This window comes from Protopterus annectens, chromosome 4.part0, assembly GCF_019279795.1.
Source record: "Protopterus annectens isolate FY-2018-M chromosome 4.part0, PAN1.0, whole genome shotgun sequence".
Taxonomy (NCBI): Eukaryota; Metazoa; Chordata; order Ceratodontiformes; family Protopteridae; genus Protopterus; species Protopterus annectens.
In genome coordinates this window covers 672501300-672517446 of record NC_056733.1, presented here as the reverse complement: position 1 = coordinate 672517446, position 16147 = coordinate 672501300, and the positions used below count along the sequence as shown (strand labels likewise).

General features: G+C 39.0%; 1 protein-coding gene across 3 annotated transcripts in view; it reads right to left on the bottom strand.

Annotated features, from left to right (window-relative positions):
• PPTC7 (protein phosphatase targeting COQ7) overlaps nucleotides 1-16147 on the bottom strand; it is a 374331-nt gene that overhangs the window by 322458 nt on the left and 35726 nt on the right. For all 3 annotated transcript variants that reach the window (XM_044068637.1, XM_044068639.1, XM_044068638.1), the window contains exon 2: nucleotides 5234-5413. In XM_044068637.1, the coding sequence (XP_043924572.1) occupies nucleotides 5234-5413 (180 nt within the window). The remainder of the gene's footprint in view (nucleotides 1-5233; nucleotides 5414-16147) is intronic.

Genomic DNA, 16147 nt, shown 5'->3' with positions numbered 1-16147 from the left:
ATGGTAAGGCATCTACCACAGCAGATGGACAAAGCCAAAAAGGCTGAGAAACCAATCCACAGATACTTTTTATTGTTAGCGCTTTCGTACACAAAATCCATGCACTTCTTCAGACAACATGACCCAGTAAACCAAGACTTATATAAGAAATGAAAAACCAATTAAACATACAATTACATTAATCTAAATTAATTACAACTGAACACACCCTCACTATTAAAGAAACATTCCTGCCTAAAACCTCATACATAGAATTATCTAAAAATTATCCACATGTATAAAACCGAATAACCAAATTAAAACAAATATAAAAGGTATATACTTGTGTGTATATATATATATATATATATATATATATATATATATATATATATTTATTTATATATATACACACATACATACACACACACATATATATATATATATTTATATATATACATACATACATACACACACACACACACATATATATATATATATATATATATATATATATATATATATATATAGATATATACATACACACATAAAAAATAGAAATAAATTGTGCCTCATCACGGCACAAATATTTGTTAATCGTAAATGTTAGTCACAACAATAATAATAATAATAAACCAACAAAAAATTGTCATTAACATATATAAGAAAAACCTTAATAAATGAATGCAACTGTACACTTGCATATTAAAATTTACTAAATAAACTAAACTGTTTATTATCTTTCCAAGGCCTTCAGTTTCAGCAAACATTTGATTGAACAAGCGTCATTTAAACCAGGATAAATGTGTGCATTTGTTTGTAGCTGCCATAATTCCCGTTCCTCCAATTTAAACTGCCAAGGACCCCCTCTAGGATTTTTCTGAATGCTATCCACAATGGTGAATTGGAAACTATGTGCCCCAAATATATGTCTAGCTAAAGCATTGGTGCTAATACCCCTGCCTATGCTATAAATATGTTCGTAAATACGCTGTTTAAATGTATGTTCAGTTTTACCTAAATAAAAGGCTGAATAAACCTCACATGAGGCCAGATGTACTATTCCCTGGATCTCACAGGTGTATTTGTCCTTAATAAAATATTTAACCCCTCTGATCCTACAAGTTGACCCAGTTTAAATAAACTTACAGTATTTACATCTCCCGCATTTAAACACCCCTTGTACTTGTTTGTATTTAGTACTGGGAGTTTCAAATAACATTTTGAGATTGGGACCTCTTCTAAATGTAACAATCGGTCTAGTACCAAGTAAATAGACCGATCTTGTATAATGAGGTCCCAATTATTAATCAAAATGTTCCTAAATTCAATGGCAATATCTGAATATTGGGTCAAAAAACTAGTGATATACCTAACCTGAGTTCCATGTTGTAGATTTTGACAGCATGATGAAACATTTACCAAACTGTCAGGCTCCACTGCAGGCAAGTAGCCTCTAGTTAAAATACATCTAAAAAACCCCTATTGACTCTTCCCTTGAACTTCACTGATCAAATTACTTATGAGTGAAATCGGATACCCACGATTAATAAACATTGTTTTTAAAAGGTTACATTCATTTAAAAAGTCATCATCCCTTGAGGTCATTCTAGAGGCTCTAACAAGTTGGCCTTTGACCACAGCTCTCTTTTGATGGCAAGGATCATTACTTTGAAAGTATAAGAATGAATTACTGTAAAAAGGTTTTCTATAAATACTTGTTATAAACCTATTATGCATTAAATTCTTCCCAAGGTCAATGCCCAAAAACTTAATATTGGAACTATTAAATTGAAAAGTAAATTCAAGAAAATTAGTAAAAGATGACATTGTCTGAACTAAACCTTGGGCATCATTGGCATGCAGCAGATGGACAACTTGCTTAGCTGAGCAGCTCTGTAATACAAATCATATTTTAATGTGATCCAATAGCCATGGATTTTGTATACAACTATAACTCATACTAAATCAGAAGTGCAACTCGCCAAATCTGTGCAGTATGAGCTGCACTCCCCTATAGCATGACTATGAATCCCAGTTAGAGTGCACCCAGATTTCCTAAAGAAACAAGGAGGTGGTAACGAAACTGAAATCAGTATACACACACATTTTATATATATATATATATATATATATATATATATATATATATATATATATATATAATGTATACATACACACACGCACAGAAAATGCACAATGCAGAGAGGGAGAGAGAAAGGACAGGAGAGAAGTACCTCAAGGAATAGACAGTAACAAAGGTAGTCACTGTTAGTCAGAAATGTACTCTACACTGCTAGAACAATTTTTTCCACTTTTACTAATAAGCCTGTTTATATTAGGGTTCCACCATAGAAGTTTAGTTCTGAATTTGTATTGTATTTATTTCTGAGGGGGACAGTTGCATCTATGCAACTATTTACATGTGCACATAATTTGGAAGTATTCTGCATAAGCAGTAAGAGTCGTCAAAATGAAAAGGGCTTTTGAATTTATTTATTTACTGCAGTTTGATAACTGGGTAATTTGGCTGGTCGATAAGACCTTTTTCAGCAACAACGTGGACCACGTTAAGTAAATATTTACACAAACATGGAATATGTAAAGGAAAAATTGGAAGCAATAAATAACAGCATCATGTAAAAACAGAACAAAAGAAATGCAAAACAGAAGAAAAAATAATAACATTCACATTTTTAACAAATACAGCATTGTAAATTTACCTGACAAGCAATAATGCAGATAATATTGCAGTTGATGGTGCTTAGATGGATACAATTTCACAACTGTGACAAAAACAGGAGCAGAGTGCATCATTTGTAATGTGCAGATCACTCAGTTTTACTAGACTAGTCTTTGAATTATCTCTGAATATCAAGGTGTTGGAAGTTGCTTCAGTCTTACGGTGAATGTGACTGACTGGTGGCCTGATTTGACCAGTGAAGGATTTACAATTGGTAGGGAACAAAACTGCTCCATATCTGTAAGGACCAAACCCAAGATTCTGTCACTTCTGGTTGGGGTGGACACTAATTGGTGCAGAGAGTATGTGTTGATGAAGTTCTTACAATTTCTTACATGTATGCTTGAGTACAAGTCTCTCAGGAGAATGGTGTTTGGCTTAATACATAGGAACTTCATACTGATTAAGTAAGATGTTTGGGACAAGTGGGACATATGGGGTGTCCTATCATTAGCTATGCCATAATAAATACTTTTACCAATAGTAAATTGGACGTGGAAGACTTCCAGGTCATTATCTTGTCAAACAACTTAAGACAGGTGAAATATTTTTTAAGAATATGGAGACACCCCTGCCTTTAGTGCCTTTGTCTAATGAGGTGACCCTGAATAGGTGATATGCACTGATGCTCTACACTGATGGAATGCTTCCATTCTTCTTGAAGCATGAATCGGTGTTATCATTTTTTCCAGAGTAAGGAGTGCTTTCAGGGAGTGGAGGTTTTTTTTGTTAAGGCTCCTAGCATTGAGCAGCAATACCCTAATGTTATAAAGATTCTTTATGTTGGAAGCTTCAGAAGACTAACATTCCTGGCAACACAGGACTGTTTACCTTCTCCTCCTAGGCCAATATATTGTAGCCTCTGTGAATGACACCAAATGCTAAACCAATTATTGAAAACTAACTTCTGTTTGTACTCTGGTATCATTCTTGGTGATGGTATAATGCTGCTCAAGGTTAAGATCATACCAGCCTCAGAAACACATTCCAAGAGCTCCATCATGTCTCTCTTCATATAGTCAAGGAAGTACCTTTCCAGTCATTTACACTTACACTTGTGTATTATGACTGCATCATATGTGTGTTTGTAGTGCAAGGACTGGATTGCTTGCATAATGTGGTGAATCCTGGCAGCTGATAAGCAACCTACCATGACATACTTCTTTTACAACCTGATGAGTAGTGCACTGCTGTGTCACAACTATGAAGTCGCCTATAATTAGGATACTGGATTGTGTGGGGGTTTGTCTTATGAACACTTGAAGTGACTTAATGTGACATTTCATGGTGGGTGCTGCCTATGTTATATACTTGCTTCTTAGGTTACTTTTAGAAGGCCTTTGTAGTTTAGGTAGGTTATATTTTAGAGTCTCAGCATATGAAGGTCTATGTATTTGGTCTGAGCTGTGTGTGCTTTGTTTAATGTGGTGTGTGGTACTGACAACCTGCTGGTTATTTGCTGTGGTTTTGTGCGAGAACTTTGTCTCCAATAACATTGTACAACTACATCTCTTATACATTGGGTCTGTTGGTTAAGTAATAGGTAATTGTCAGTAAACATTACACAATTTCTATATTGTCTAGGATACCCATTTCAGTCAGGCTGTCTAAAGAGACAGCTGGAAAGTGCAAATCCATGGTTCCAAGTGCTTAATAATGTAGGCAATATGGGGAAGTTACGCCTATGATGTTCTGTGTTGATCTACTGGAGGTGCCATGTGTCTAAAACAACCAACCTAAGTCTACATACATGAAGAACAATACTCCACATAGCACAAATCAGAGCCTCTTTGCTCAGTTATTAACTAAAGTACAATAGTAATCAGAAGACTAGGTTGTACAGAGAAAGTTACACTTCTAAAAGCCCAACATCATGGTTTTGGGTGATTAACTACCCATCCGTTGACTAGGTAACTTACTTGTGCATATCCAAAGGCTCCTCAACTCATTAACTCCATTGCCCTGGACCAACTGGATGACACCCCCACAAGGGGTGCCAACATCCTGGATCTGGTGCTTACCAATATGGGGGACCACTATAGCACCGCCACTGTGAAGTCTTCTCTGGTAAGATCTGACCACAAATCAGTCTCATTCGAAGTAACTAGCACACCTGACTCCCCATCTGCAACTAAACTAAAAAAAACTTCTCCAAAGCAGATTATAACCTCTTGCAGGATGGTACAAATAGCTTCACTGCACCTCCCCCCTCAGATGGAACTGGCAACCAAGCTGAGTTCTACACAAGAGCTTTATACAAACACCCGTATAACTGCACTGACTCGGCCGTACCTGACAGGACCAAAACAAGCTCCTCAAGGAAGAGCAAAACTGCCATCAACTAAAAATTGTAACAGTCCCACAAAAATAAGGACAGATCGAGTTCTACACTCACCTTGTGATAAAATTAAACTATCTCAATCCAAATAAAACTGGACCCTTGTAAGAAAGATGTAATTTGAGAACAAGAAGTGATAACAATGACAGTTCTCCAACAGTAGAAATACCTACCTAGTAAAGGTACTTTGTTCTGCAACAGCTCATAGTAGCTTGTGGTGAGAATTCCTACAGGTCTGCTTGGTACAAATCGTCCTTCCTTCACTAAGCGCTCACACGTTCGCATTAGAGTCCCTGAGAACTGGGAAGGATCAACACCATAGTCTCTCCATCCTCCGACTCCATCTGCTACACCTACAATACACAATTGACATACTGTAACATAATTTTTCAAACTAACCATCTTTATTTATGCTGATAAAATCACTAAAACATTCAGAAGAATCAAGTAAAAGGAATGGGAAAATAAATCTAGACATTCAGAAGAACTGCATCTTAAAGCAAGAAATCGAGCAGCCCATAATTTATACTGAAAATAATAATGGCATAAAAAGGTAGGGTAGACAGTACCCAAGTTTATTTACATGCAGCTTTCTCCCCTACCTTTTACTAAAGGTTTGTAATGTATTTTGTGGCATTACATGCATCATTTTTCATGATGCACTACATTAACATACTTAAATACAACACCTTGTTATGGCATCTTTTTTCTTAACGAAATTTCCTTCAGTTTGTACAGCTCTTTAACATGCTTTCCATTCATAAGAAGACATGTATGTCAGCTGCCGTACAAGATCCTACATCAACCATTGTTTAACTAAGGTAGAAGAACTTTGAACCACATGAACCATTTTCAGGCTCAGTCTGGGGTTACTCAAGCATAAACAAACCATCAACAAAGTAGGAACAAACCATAAAATACTGGCACACGAGAAAATACTGACATTCAGAATTAGATCACTTCTGCAGTAAACTAAGCTATTTAGGTTACATCTTGCCAAAAGTATGACCAATCACCCAGCCTTTCAAAGCTTTAGGGCAGCTTCCATGTGCTCTGCCAGGAGCTTTGCATAAAAGACAGTTTGAATACAAAAAGCTTTAGAGCTTTCTTGCAGCTGAAGTGTGCTCCTTCCGTCGGCTTCTTGGAACAGATAGTCAGATATTGATCCTTCAAGGCTGTGCTGTGCGGGTAAGTTCCCTGCTGGGGAAAATCTTCCACTATTTGATATGTGTAAGGAAAACTGGTGTTTTTTTCTATGACAATTATATATTTTAGGCTAGGAAACCTACTTTCTTTGCACTGTCATTTTGTTTTACTCTTGTAATCAACTGTCTGAGCTACTGTGTTTTTTGAATTTTCTCTAACAATGTTATACAATTTATGTGTCAGGACAGGATCTGGTGTTTTGGGGGTGGTCAGTTCTTTTAACCTCAAAAGCAGTTGTCTGACTGGCCAAATTTCCCCTAGTAGTATAAATACCACCTCAAGTCTCCCTTGAAAAGTAGCTACTAGCCTAGAGAGACAAACCCGGTTAACAAAGGATAAATAAATGAATAGTTGTACGGACTCTTACAGGTTACACTACCTGTCTTCCAGGCTTCCTTCTTGGCCGGACCAATACAGCAGTTATTCCAGGTCTTCCTTCTGCTATGCACAAGACAAAAGTTGCTCCTTCTGTGCCTCGGCCACTGTCAGGTGACTCTGTTGTGTCCAGACCTGGATCCTTAGACCACCCATCATTTTCCATGTTTTTTCTGGTGTAGCACCTAGAGTCACTAAAGACCGGGGAATGGACACATCCTCTGTGTCTGTAGGGATGTCCTAGGTGAGGGAGGGAGTACCCTGTCTTGTCGGTCTCGGGGGAAGGAATGGGTGAAGGTCTACTGCAAAACTGAGAAAGAGAGCCTGCGCTGGATCAGTTATTTTCCAGGAAAGTCCACAGGAAAAGAAAACAAAGTTAAAAACTTAGCTTCTCTTGTTTCTATTTCTATAGACTAAGAGGGAGAATGCTTTTTTTTCTCAAGCTGAAGATTCTGATCCTGCTGACTATGAGGAACATGTTGCTTCAGATTTCCCTCCAGATGTTTTTTTTCAGAAACCTTATCTAAAATGAAAAGTTTTTCAAGGGGAGGAGAATGACTTTCATGTTTTCCAGCAAATGTATTATGATTTAGGTAGTGAGGCTGCGGTAGCGTTGCCGCCTCACAGCAAGACGTTGTCCCGTTCGATTCTCAGCTAGAGCGTCTTCTGTGTGGAGGTATACGTGAATGAGCGTGCCTTCGTTGAAGGTTGTGCGTCAGGGCTGGTAACTCGGCATGTAAAAATCCACTACCAAACATTAGCGGACCGGAGTTCCGCTGTGGCGACCCCTAACCAGGATAAGCCGAAAGACACAACAACAACATAGATGAATATTCCACAATCTGCAACTGTTCCTCCTGTTTTAGCTGTTTTAGAGAATGTTTTCCTGACAATTGTAGCTTACTTGACAGTCAACCTCCTGTCCCTGGGAAGTCTGATAGGTTATAGAAGGAACCGCAGACTCACAAATACTTGTTTTCTAACCCTAAAGCAGGCCCAGCAGTGATTTCCTTATCCAAAACTGCTTCTACTATACAAAGTGCTAATACTAATCCCATTCCTTCTGACAAGAAAGGGACAGCTTTTTATTAATTTGGAAAAGTTTATCCTCCGGCACTTTAAACTTTCAGAATTTTAAGCTTCCAGTCTCAAATGTTAACATAAAACTTTGACTACTGTCTTTTGAGAACATGAAAAGGTTAACTATTAATTTTCCCTCTTCTGAGGTGAACATTTTGATTGCATTTTGATTGCATCTCTTTTATCTGCTTCTCAAGTAGTTAAACATTCCTTAAAAAATGTTCTTATGATATTGCTAATGCCATTTCTAAAGCTGCTGATTCTGGGCCAGTCATAAGAAGATTTGCTTAGTTACATTCTCAAACTCTTCCTGAAGATGTTGAGACTAAAAGTTTAAATTCTTCCCCTGGACAAGGACGTTCTATTTAGCCCTTGTGCAGCTGAGGTTCTTCAGAGATTTGATGAAAGGAGAATGCTAATTCAAGTGGATTACCCAAATTATCCAAACTTCCTTTTCTAAAGCAAATAAACACTTTCCTTTTACTTCAGCTCCCTTTTTCAAAAAGCAATTTACGGAGAAAGGTGCCAAAACTTAAGGTTTTAAAAAAAGGCAATGGCAAGGAGACTCCCCCCCCCCCCAAAAAAAGGGGGGGGGGATACACTTAAAATCAAGGACAGTTCAAAAATCAGGATGACCGTTTACCTCTTCAGGTTCCAATCTCCCCCTCTCAGAATCTATATGTGCCTTGGCAATGGGAGTCCCTTCTCCCTCCCTCCTTTCTAGGGGATTCTTCCTTGTTCAGTAATCTAAATATCCCAGTTTCCTGCAGTTCTTGGGGAAATGTTATCTCAGGGGTTCATGGAAGTCATGCTTGCCTATGCCTGCCAGATGAGCAAAGGGTTTTGTTCAAAGGATTTTCTTTTGTCAAAGAAAGAGGAGACTTTCTTTCTCAATCTTTTAACACGGTCCCTTGTAGATGGCTTTTCTGTCCTACCCTTTGTACTATCTATTGCTCCAGGGGTATTTACAATGCATCTGACTCCAGTAACTGCTTATTGCAGGCTTCAAGGCATTCACATTTTTCCATATTGGGATGATTTATTTGGACACTTTTTTTTTTCCATTTGTCAACAGTCCTTGGCAAGTGTTCAAAATGTCCTTCTCAGTCTGAGGTTTCAATTGAATGCACAGAAATCTTTTATCGCCTCTCTCACACAGACAGTTTTCCTGGGATGTTTACTATATTCTGCCCTGAGAAGTGCTTTTTTACCCTCAGACAAAGTAGAATTGTATCTTACAGAGTTTTTCACTCAAACTTTAGCTATCTGCCATGGTATTTTTCAGGATATTGGAATACATGGCTTCTATGATTCTTATGGTTATTTTCACCAGACTTCTCAAGAGAAAAATTCAGTGGTAACTCAGGTCAATCTGGACTCAGCATCTACAACCTTTATCTTTTCAGATTCCTATTCTAGGGGCTGTAAGGAGGAAGGTTTTACAATGGGTAGATCAGTTCTCTTGAAATCCAGGTCTCTGATTCTACCTTCAGTCCGTCACAATAGATGCATCAGACCTTGAGTGGGGGACTGGTTTTAAACAGGTATAAAAGTGGAAGGTCTGTGGAACAAACAACACAGACAAAAACATATAAATATCAAAGAGACAGATGATGGCAGTAATAAATGCTCTGAAAGCACTAACTCATCTCTGATATTTACCACCTAAATGAGTTTGTACAGACACCACCACAATGATGTGGTACATCAACAAACAAGGGGGAACCAGATCTTACCCCTTTTGCACAATCTGACACTTCAGGCTTCATACATTCTGCCAGAGCAAAACAATGTAGCATACAAGCTAAGCAGGACCAGGACAGACCCTCACAAATGCAAACTGCACTTGAGAGTCTTCCAGGAATTGTTCCAGCTGTGGGGAACACCTCAGGTAGGTCTGCTCACCTCCTCGCAGAACAAACAAAACAAATGTGCTCCAAGATTCTTTGTAAACAGGCCTGGAAGATAACGGCTTTCTCAATCCCATGGATGGGAATGTTCTTGTATACCCTTTCCAAACCTTTCCACTGAATTCCAGGGTTCTTCGAAGGATCCACAAGTACTCCCAAAGATAACAGAGGTGTGCCCCTTTTGGCTTCAGTAATAGTTTTTCTCCCTTCTCTTCGAAGTGGTTAAGCACAATTATCATTAATTTCTGCACATCTATGATGTAGTGGACACAGTACATAATTTTTGGCCAACTGTGATGAGTATCAATGAAGGCAAAGAATTGTTTGGGGTCAAGCCAAAGGTTGTGTTCAGAAAGGGCAAGTCTTTTAAGAACCTTTTAGAAATTAAATGTGATGTGAGTCATTCAAGTAGACCTAAGGGCATGTACAAATGCAATCATTGCAATTAATGTCAGCATATTTTATTGCGAGACTCTTTTTCATCAGGAATAGGAAATTTAATGTAAAAAAACACTTCAATTGTGTATCCAAGGGGGTGGTATATGGAGCTCTTTGTCAATGTTGTAAGGCGTTCTATACTGGAAAGACTGGTCGTAAGCTGAAAGAGTTTATGAAATCTTGAATGACATCAAGAAAGGGCCTTGTATAGGCATATTTCAGCTTTTCCTGACCACCACTTCAAGTTTGTAGTGCTGGACTATATGGAATGGGATGCAAGAGGTTTTACCACAGAACACCACCTCTACAGAAAAGAATTAATCTGGATTTTGATGTGTGATGCCCTTACTCCCCCTGGGCTTAATGACTGCTGTTCCACTACCCCAATCCTAAAAATGAAAAGTATGGAGGGGTAATTCATCAGTCATCTTTATAATCTGTTGTATATACATTGTTGTAACCTGTTTGGCACTGTTTTTTCACTAATACACAGTGTTTCAAGCTGTCATTACATTTACAAGTTTTTAATTAATTAATTATTTTTTTTTTAGTATTATTTGTATTGGTCGGTTTTAACCACATGACTAAAGGATGTTCTTTTATATTGTGTGTTTATGTGATTACTGCAGTTCTGATGAAGTTTTGATGTAAGACGAAAGAGCTTGTCTGCAGTTTTTTGCTCAATAAATCTTTGGTAGTTGCTACTAGCTGTGTGGTGTATACTGGACTTGTGTGCTCCCTGGACCTCTGTCAGTTTTTCTTGTTTGGTTCCAGGCTGTATGCATAGATTTCTCCTCATCCAGGGCCTTGATGACTGTCTTGAAGAAGTCCACCAGGTTTAACAGGCATAATCTCCCTCTGACAAACCCAAACATGTGTAGGGTCAAGTGTTAGGAGATCACCTACATAATTGCTGAGAAGGTCCATGATGATTGGCTTCATGGCCTTGCAAATAAGGCTAGTCAGGCTAATTGGTCTGTAGTTTCCGGGGGTCAGTGGAAGTACCACCCTTGTGCAACAGAATAGTGGTAGCCGCTTTTCCATTCTGCTGGGATGAAACTGGTGCTTACACTATGTTTGAAAAGAGCACACAATGGTGTTGCTAATTCTTGTTGGAGCCCGTATAGGACACAGCCTAGGATCTTATCAGGCCCCACAGATGCTGTGTTTTTGGCTTTAGAAAGAGCATTTACAACCTGTTCTTTAGAGGTACAAGGTAAGGGACAGGTGGTAGGGATGTCTTGGGGTACGTGTGGCAGGGACAGGGGAGCAAAGTTTTTGCAGACCCTGTTGGCCAACAAGTTAGCCATGTCCACAGGCTCAGTACATGTGGTATCATTAACTACCAGTTCGGCACAAATCTAGGCCTTTCATTTTAGGTTACAGATGTCACTAAATACCACCTTATGGTTGTCCTTAGTTGAGGAAGCTACTTTGGATTTGTAGTTTGCTTTGCAGGACTTCACAAGAAGTCTTATTTGCTTATTTAAGCTGAAGAGGGAGTGTTTCCAGTTTGGGATTTGCTCCCTCTTACTCTTAGCAGTTTCTTCCTACTATTGTAAAGCCTGTTAATGGCAGTTGTCCACCAGGCAGTTTTGCTCTTCCTTGAGGAGCTTGTTTTGGTCCTATCAGGTATGGCAGAGTCAATGCAGTTATACAGGTGTCTGTATAAAACACTGGTGTAGAACTCGGCATACGTGTCAGCTCCATCTGAGGGGGGAAGTGCAGTGAAGCTATTTATACCATTCTGTAATAGGTTATAATCTGCTTTGGAGAAGTTTTTTTTAGTTTAGTTGCTGCTAGGTGGGGGGGGGGTCAGGTGTGACAGTTACTTCAAATGAGACTGAAATGTGGTCAAATCTCACCAGGAAGACCTCACAGTGGGGGTGCTACAGTGGTCCCCCATACTGGTAAGCACCAGATCCAGGATGCTGACACCCCTTGTGGGGGTGTCAACCAGCTGGTCCAGAGCATTGGAGTTAAAGTTGAGGAACCTTTGGGTAAGTGATTTTGAGAATACGTAAATTACCCAGTCAAAGGATGGGTAGTTAAAAGTCACCCAAAACCATGGTGTTCGGATGTATCTTGAAAGACTCAAGTAGATCCAAATGGACAAAGTGGGTGCCCTGATTCATGGAGGGGGTCCTGAAGCTGGCAATGACTTGAACAGGTGTCCTACCAACAGTTAATTGTACCTGATGTATCTCCAGGGAATCAGACAGTTTAATCAATCTGGAGGTGTATTTATCTTTAATGAATATTGATACACTGCCTCCTTTAGTCTTCATGCCTTTAGTTTGTGGTCTGAATTGTGGAAGAAGGTGTAACCTGACATGGTTGGGGTGCTCTCCACAGCCTTGACTCAGGTCTTGTGACTGCACAATTGTCTTAGTCTTTCAAGGTAAGGACTGCTTCCAGTGAGTGCAGTTTCGTGTTAAAAGACTCCTAGCATTTAGCAGCATAATCTTTAGGTTGTTTTTAGATGGAGTTATGATGTCTGGAATTTTGTCCTTGAGACACTTCCTAAAAAAAAGCACTATGGGGGTGGCAACAGCCTTAGTCAGTAGCTGAAATCCCAAGGGTGACAGATGACCATCTCTGGCAAAGCATCGAGGTCTGTCGATCATGTCATCACAGGCCAACAGATACTGGATCCCCTTAGAATGACACCAGAAACTAAACCAATTATTGAAGTCAATTATTTTCTGTTTGTATTGAAGCATCATCCTAGGTGAAGGTAAAATGCTGCTTAAGGCTAGGGGCATACCTGCCTGAGACACATATACCAAGGGCTCAGTCATGTCTCTCTTCATATAGTCCAGAAAGGTACATCTCAGGTCATTCACACCAATATGGACTATGACGGAGTTATAACAGTACCTGTTGTTGATTGAAGGACTTGAGTGCATGCGTCATATGGCGCATCCTGGCAACTGACAGACGGATGACCGTGACCTTTTCTTTACCATCCTAGTGAGAGAGACATCTGTGTGTCTCATGACAGAATCACCTATGACTAATACGTTTTTGTGTTTTGCCTTAAGAGCTTGATAAGCGAGACAGTGGTGCATGAGCTAATATGTGTATTGTGTTGTGCAGAGGAAGTATTACATGTAGAGTGCTTGTGTTTGGGAGGTCTCTGGTGTTTAGGTATTTTTCTAGTGAGGACCTCCACATATGTACATATGTGTGATGTGGGTATGGGTGGAGTAAGACCTGAGGTGTGTATGCTGGCAACCTGCTCATTGTCATATGTCCTGAGTGGTGTATGAGAGCATGGATTCAAGGTTCTTAACACAGTTGCACCTGTCACATGTTGAGTTTGTGTGGACTAGGAGTAGAGGGTTGTCAGTGCACATGAGACAGTTGTTACAGTGCCTCAGGATGCCAATGTCAACCAAGCTGGCTGCAGAAAGTGTGGTAAATTGTCCATCCATAGTGTTGGTACATTTATATGGTCAGGAAAGGAGGTCACACTTAAGAATGGTTAGTTGGTGATAGAGGTGTTGGTACCTCTGCGGCTAGGCTTAGTATTCCACCTGACAGTAGTGCAGTGCTGCAAAAAACCTCTGGAAGACCACAAGCAAAGTGCTAAGGGAAAATGTAACTATTCACCAGGGACTCCTGGATTCTTAATTTACTTCCTCTTCCCAACAGATTTCAAAGCCATGGTAATCTACCTGAATAGCTCTGGCTATTGCAACAGTGATCTAATGTAAAATATAGTACAGTTGTGTAAGTAAACGTAACTTACCATAACAACAGAGCACTGTTGCAATAGCAGCTTCCTCTCTCCCCCTTCCTTGGTTGTTTTTGTATTGCCAGGGTGTGTGCATACTGCGCACACACACGTGTATATCTTTCTTTCTCTTTCTATACATTTGTAGGTATATATATTTGTACATCTGTATACTTATATCTTTCACTCTCTACATATGTATACACTTGTATGTACGTATATATATATATATATATATATATATATATATATATATATATATATATATATATATATATATATATATATATATATATATATATATATATGTGTGTGTGTGTGTGTGTGTATATTATACACAGACACATTCATACATACATACTTTTGTATAAACAGTTTACTCATTTTTATTGTCCTTTCAGGGCTACTGCCTCCCTGGGGGCAAGAAAGCTCTGAAGCTGTGTGTGTGCTTTTTGTGCTCTGTCTTTTATTAGGAACCTTGCTCAAGCTCCTGACAGTTGCAACACGTGGAAAGTGCCCCCCTAAAGCTTTGAAAAGTTGGCTGATTGATGATATCCTTGGCAGGGTATAAGCAAAACAGCTTAGGCTACTACTACAGTGATCTATAAGAACATCTACTGTTATAATACTTACCCAGCAGTGCTTAACACAATAGTACAAAACAATGTTTATTGATGGTAGACACCTCTACAGCATTATACACAATATTTACAGAAGAGGTACTTCAAAAAAGTAGGAAGTAGGGTAGAATGAAAGTAGGAGAAGTCAGATGAGTTGCTGAGAACATGTAATGCTAGCAACAGCATGACAGGTACTGTGTCAAAGTCGATTGGGGGGATTGTTTTAGGTAATACCTCTGTTGTGAAAGCATCTGCACTTCATTCTTTGAACAGGAAGGTTTCCAGTTCAAAGTGAAACCTTGGGAACATAGCTACAGATTTAACATTTGTAAGCATAGATAGGGTTACTACCTCTCCCTCTAAGTGGGACAGTCCCTATTTGGGCCATTACAGTCTGTGAAAAAAAAAAAAACATGAAAAATGGGAAATGTCCTGAGATTTGAGGACAAAACTTGATTCTTACATTTCCTCTAACAGTTGCATAAAAAGGTTATTTTGTACTTGAAATGCCCTAAATGTTATGCGAAACAGCAAAATAACTCAAATTCTACAAGAGGAAGGTTTTATTTTGACAAAACAAATTCCAGTCCTTTGCACCAATTGCGGACAGGGTTTGTCCCGCAAAATATTATATCATCATAAAAAATGTCCCACTTTTGGCATTCTAAAAAGTGGCAACCCTAAGAATGGCTATACAAACTCTTGGACCAAGCTTGGGGAAGTAATGTTCTGTAGAGCATAGCCTTATGATTGGTTGATGGAGTGAGGGATCTCAGGATGTATGGGGTGCATCTAAGTCTACCCAAGAGAAAAGGAAATGAGTTAAGACTAATCAGTCTGCAGACTTGTCCAGCTAATAGTATGGCGGATCTGCTGTAAAGTGGGAACCATATGGCTTTAGAAAGTATGGAGCAATGGTGTTTTCTTTGAGGAAAAGGGGTAATAAATCTGCAGATTCTGTTGCAAATAGTTTGCAGTGTTTTGAGAATCTTGCCCGAGATGTTTGTGATGATGATAAAACTAAATTAAAGCTGTGGAAGGAGAACTTGCCTACCAATGGCAACCATCTCTTCTGGGGAAAGACAGTGTAAGATTTTCTTAGCCCAAAAGAGAAGACTGGTTGCTTTGGGTTTGGTCATATCTTTGAAAGCAGACATTGGTGTAAAGCCAAATACCAAGCACTTGTAGTGACTGACCATTCCTATTACTCCTCAGACTGAAAAGAAAATAGTTTAGTTCTGTGGGGATTCTGATAACTTCCAAGTATACTGAAAAGCATGGTCATTTTTTTTAATATTAAAGTATGAATCTGTAATTGTTCAGCCAGGAAGAAAGGATGTGGGGCATTTTTCAAGAAGGGTTTTGATAACTAAAGGGGAGGGAGTTGCTTTGTAGATGCCACATCATCTGCTTATAAAATGACTGGTGTTTGTGGGAGGCCTGCTTGTAGTTTGTTGACATACAGAAGTTACTGGGGGACAACACTGTACCCCGTAGAACCCCGAGGAGAAAGGGGGATTTGGGGATTACTTGAACAGAGGCATATTTTAAAATGTCTGTCAGCAAAGAATGTCTTAAACCGGTAACCATTTCAAATGTTGGGATGACTCTATGGAGACTGACTGGCCAAAAGTACGGACTTGTATATATCAGATCTAAGATGCCATTTCTTGGAATATTCCCTTTTCTCTGAGGTATGGCAATCTCAGAACTGGTATA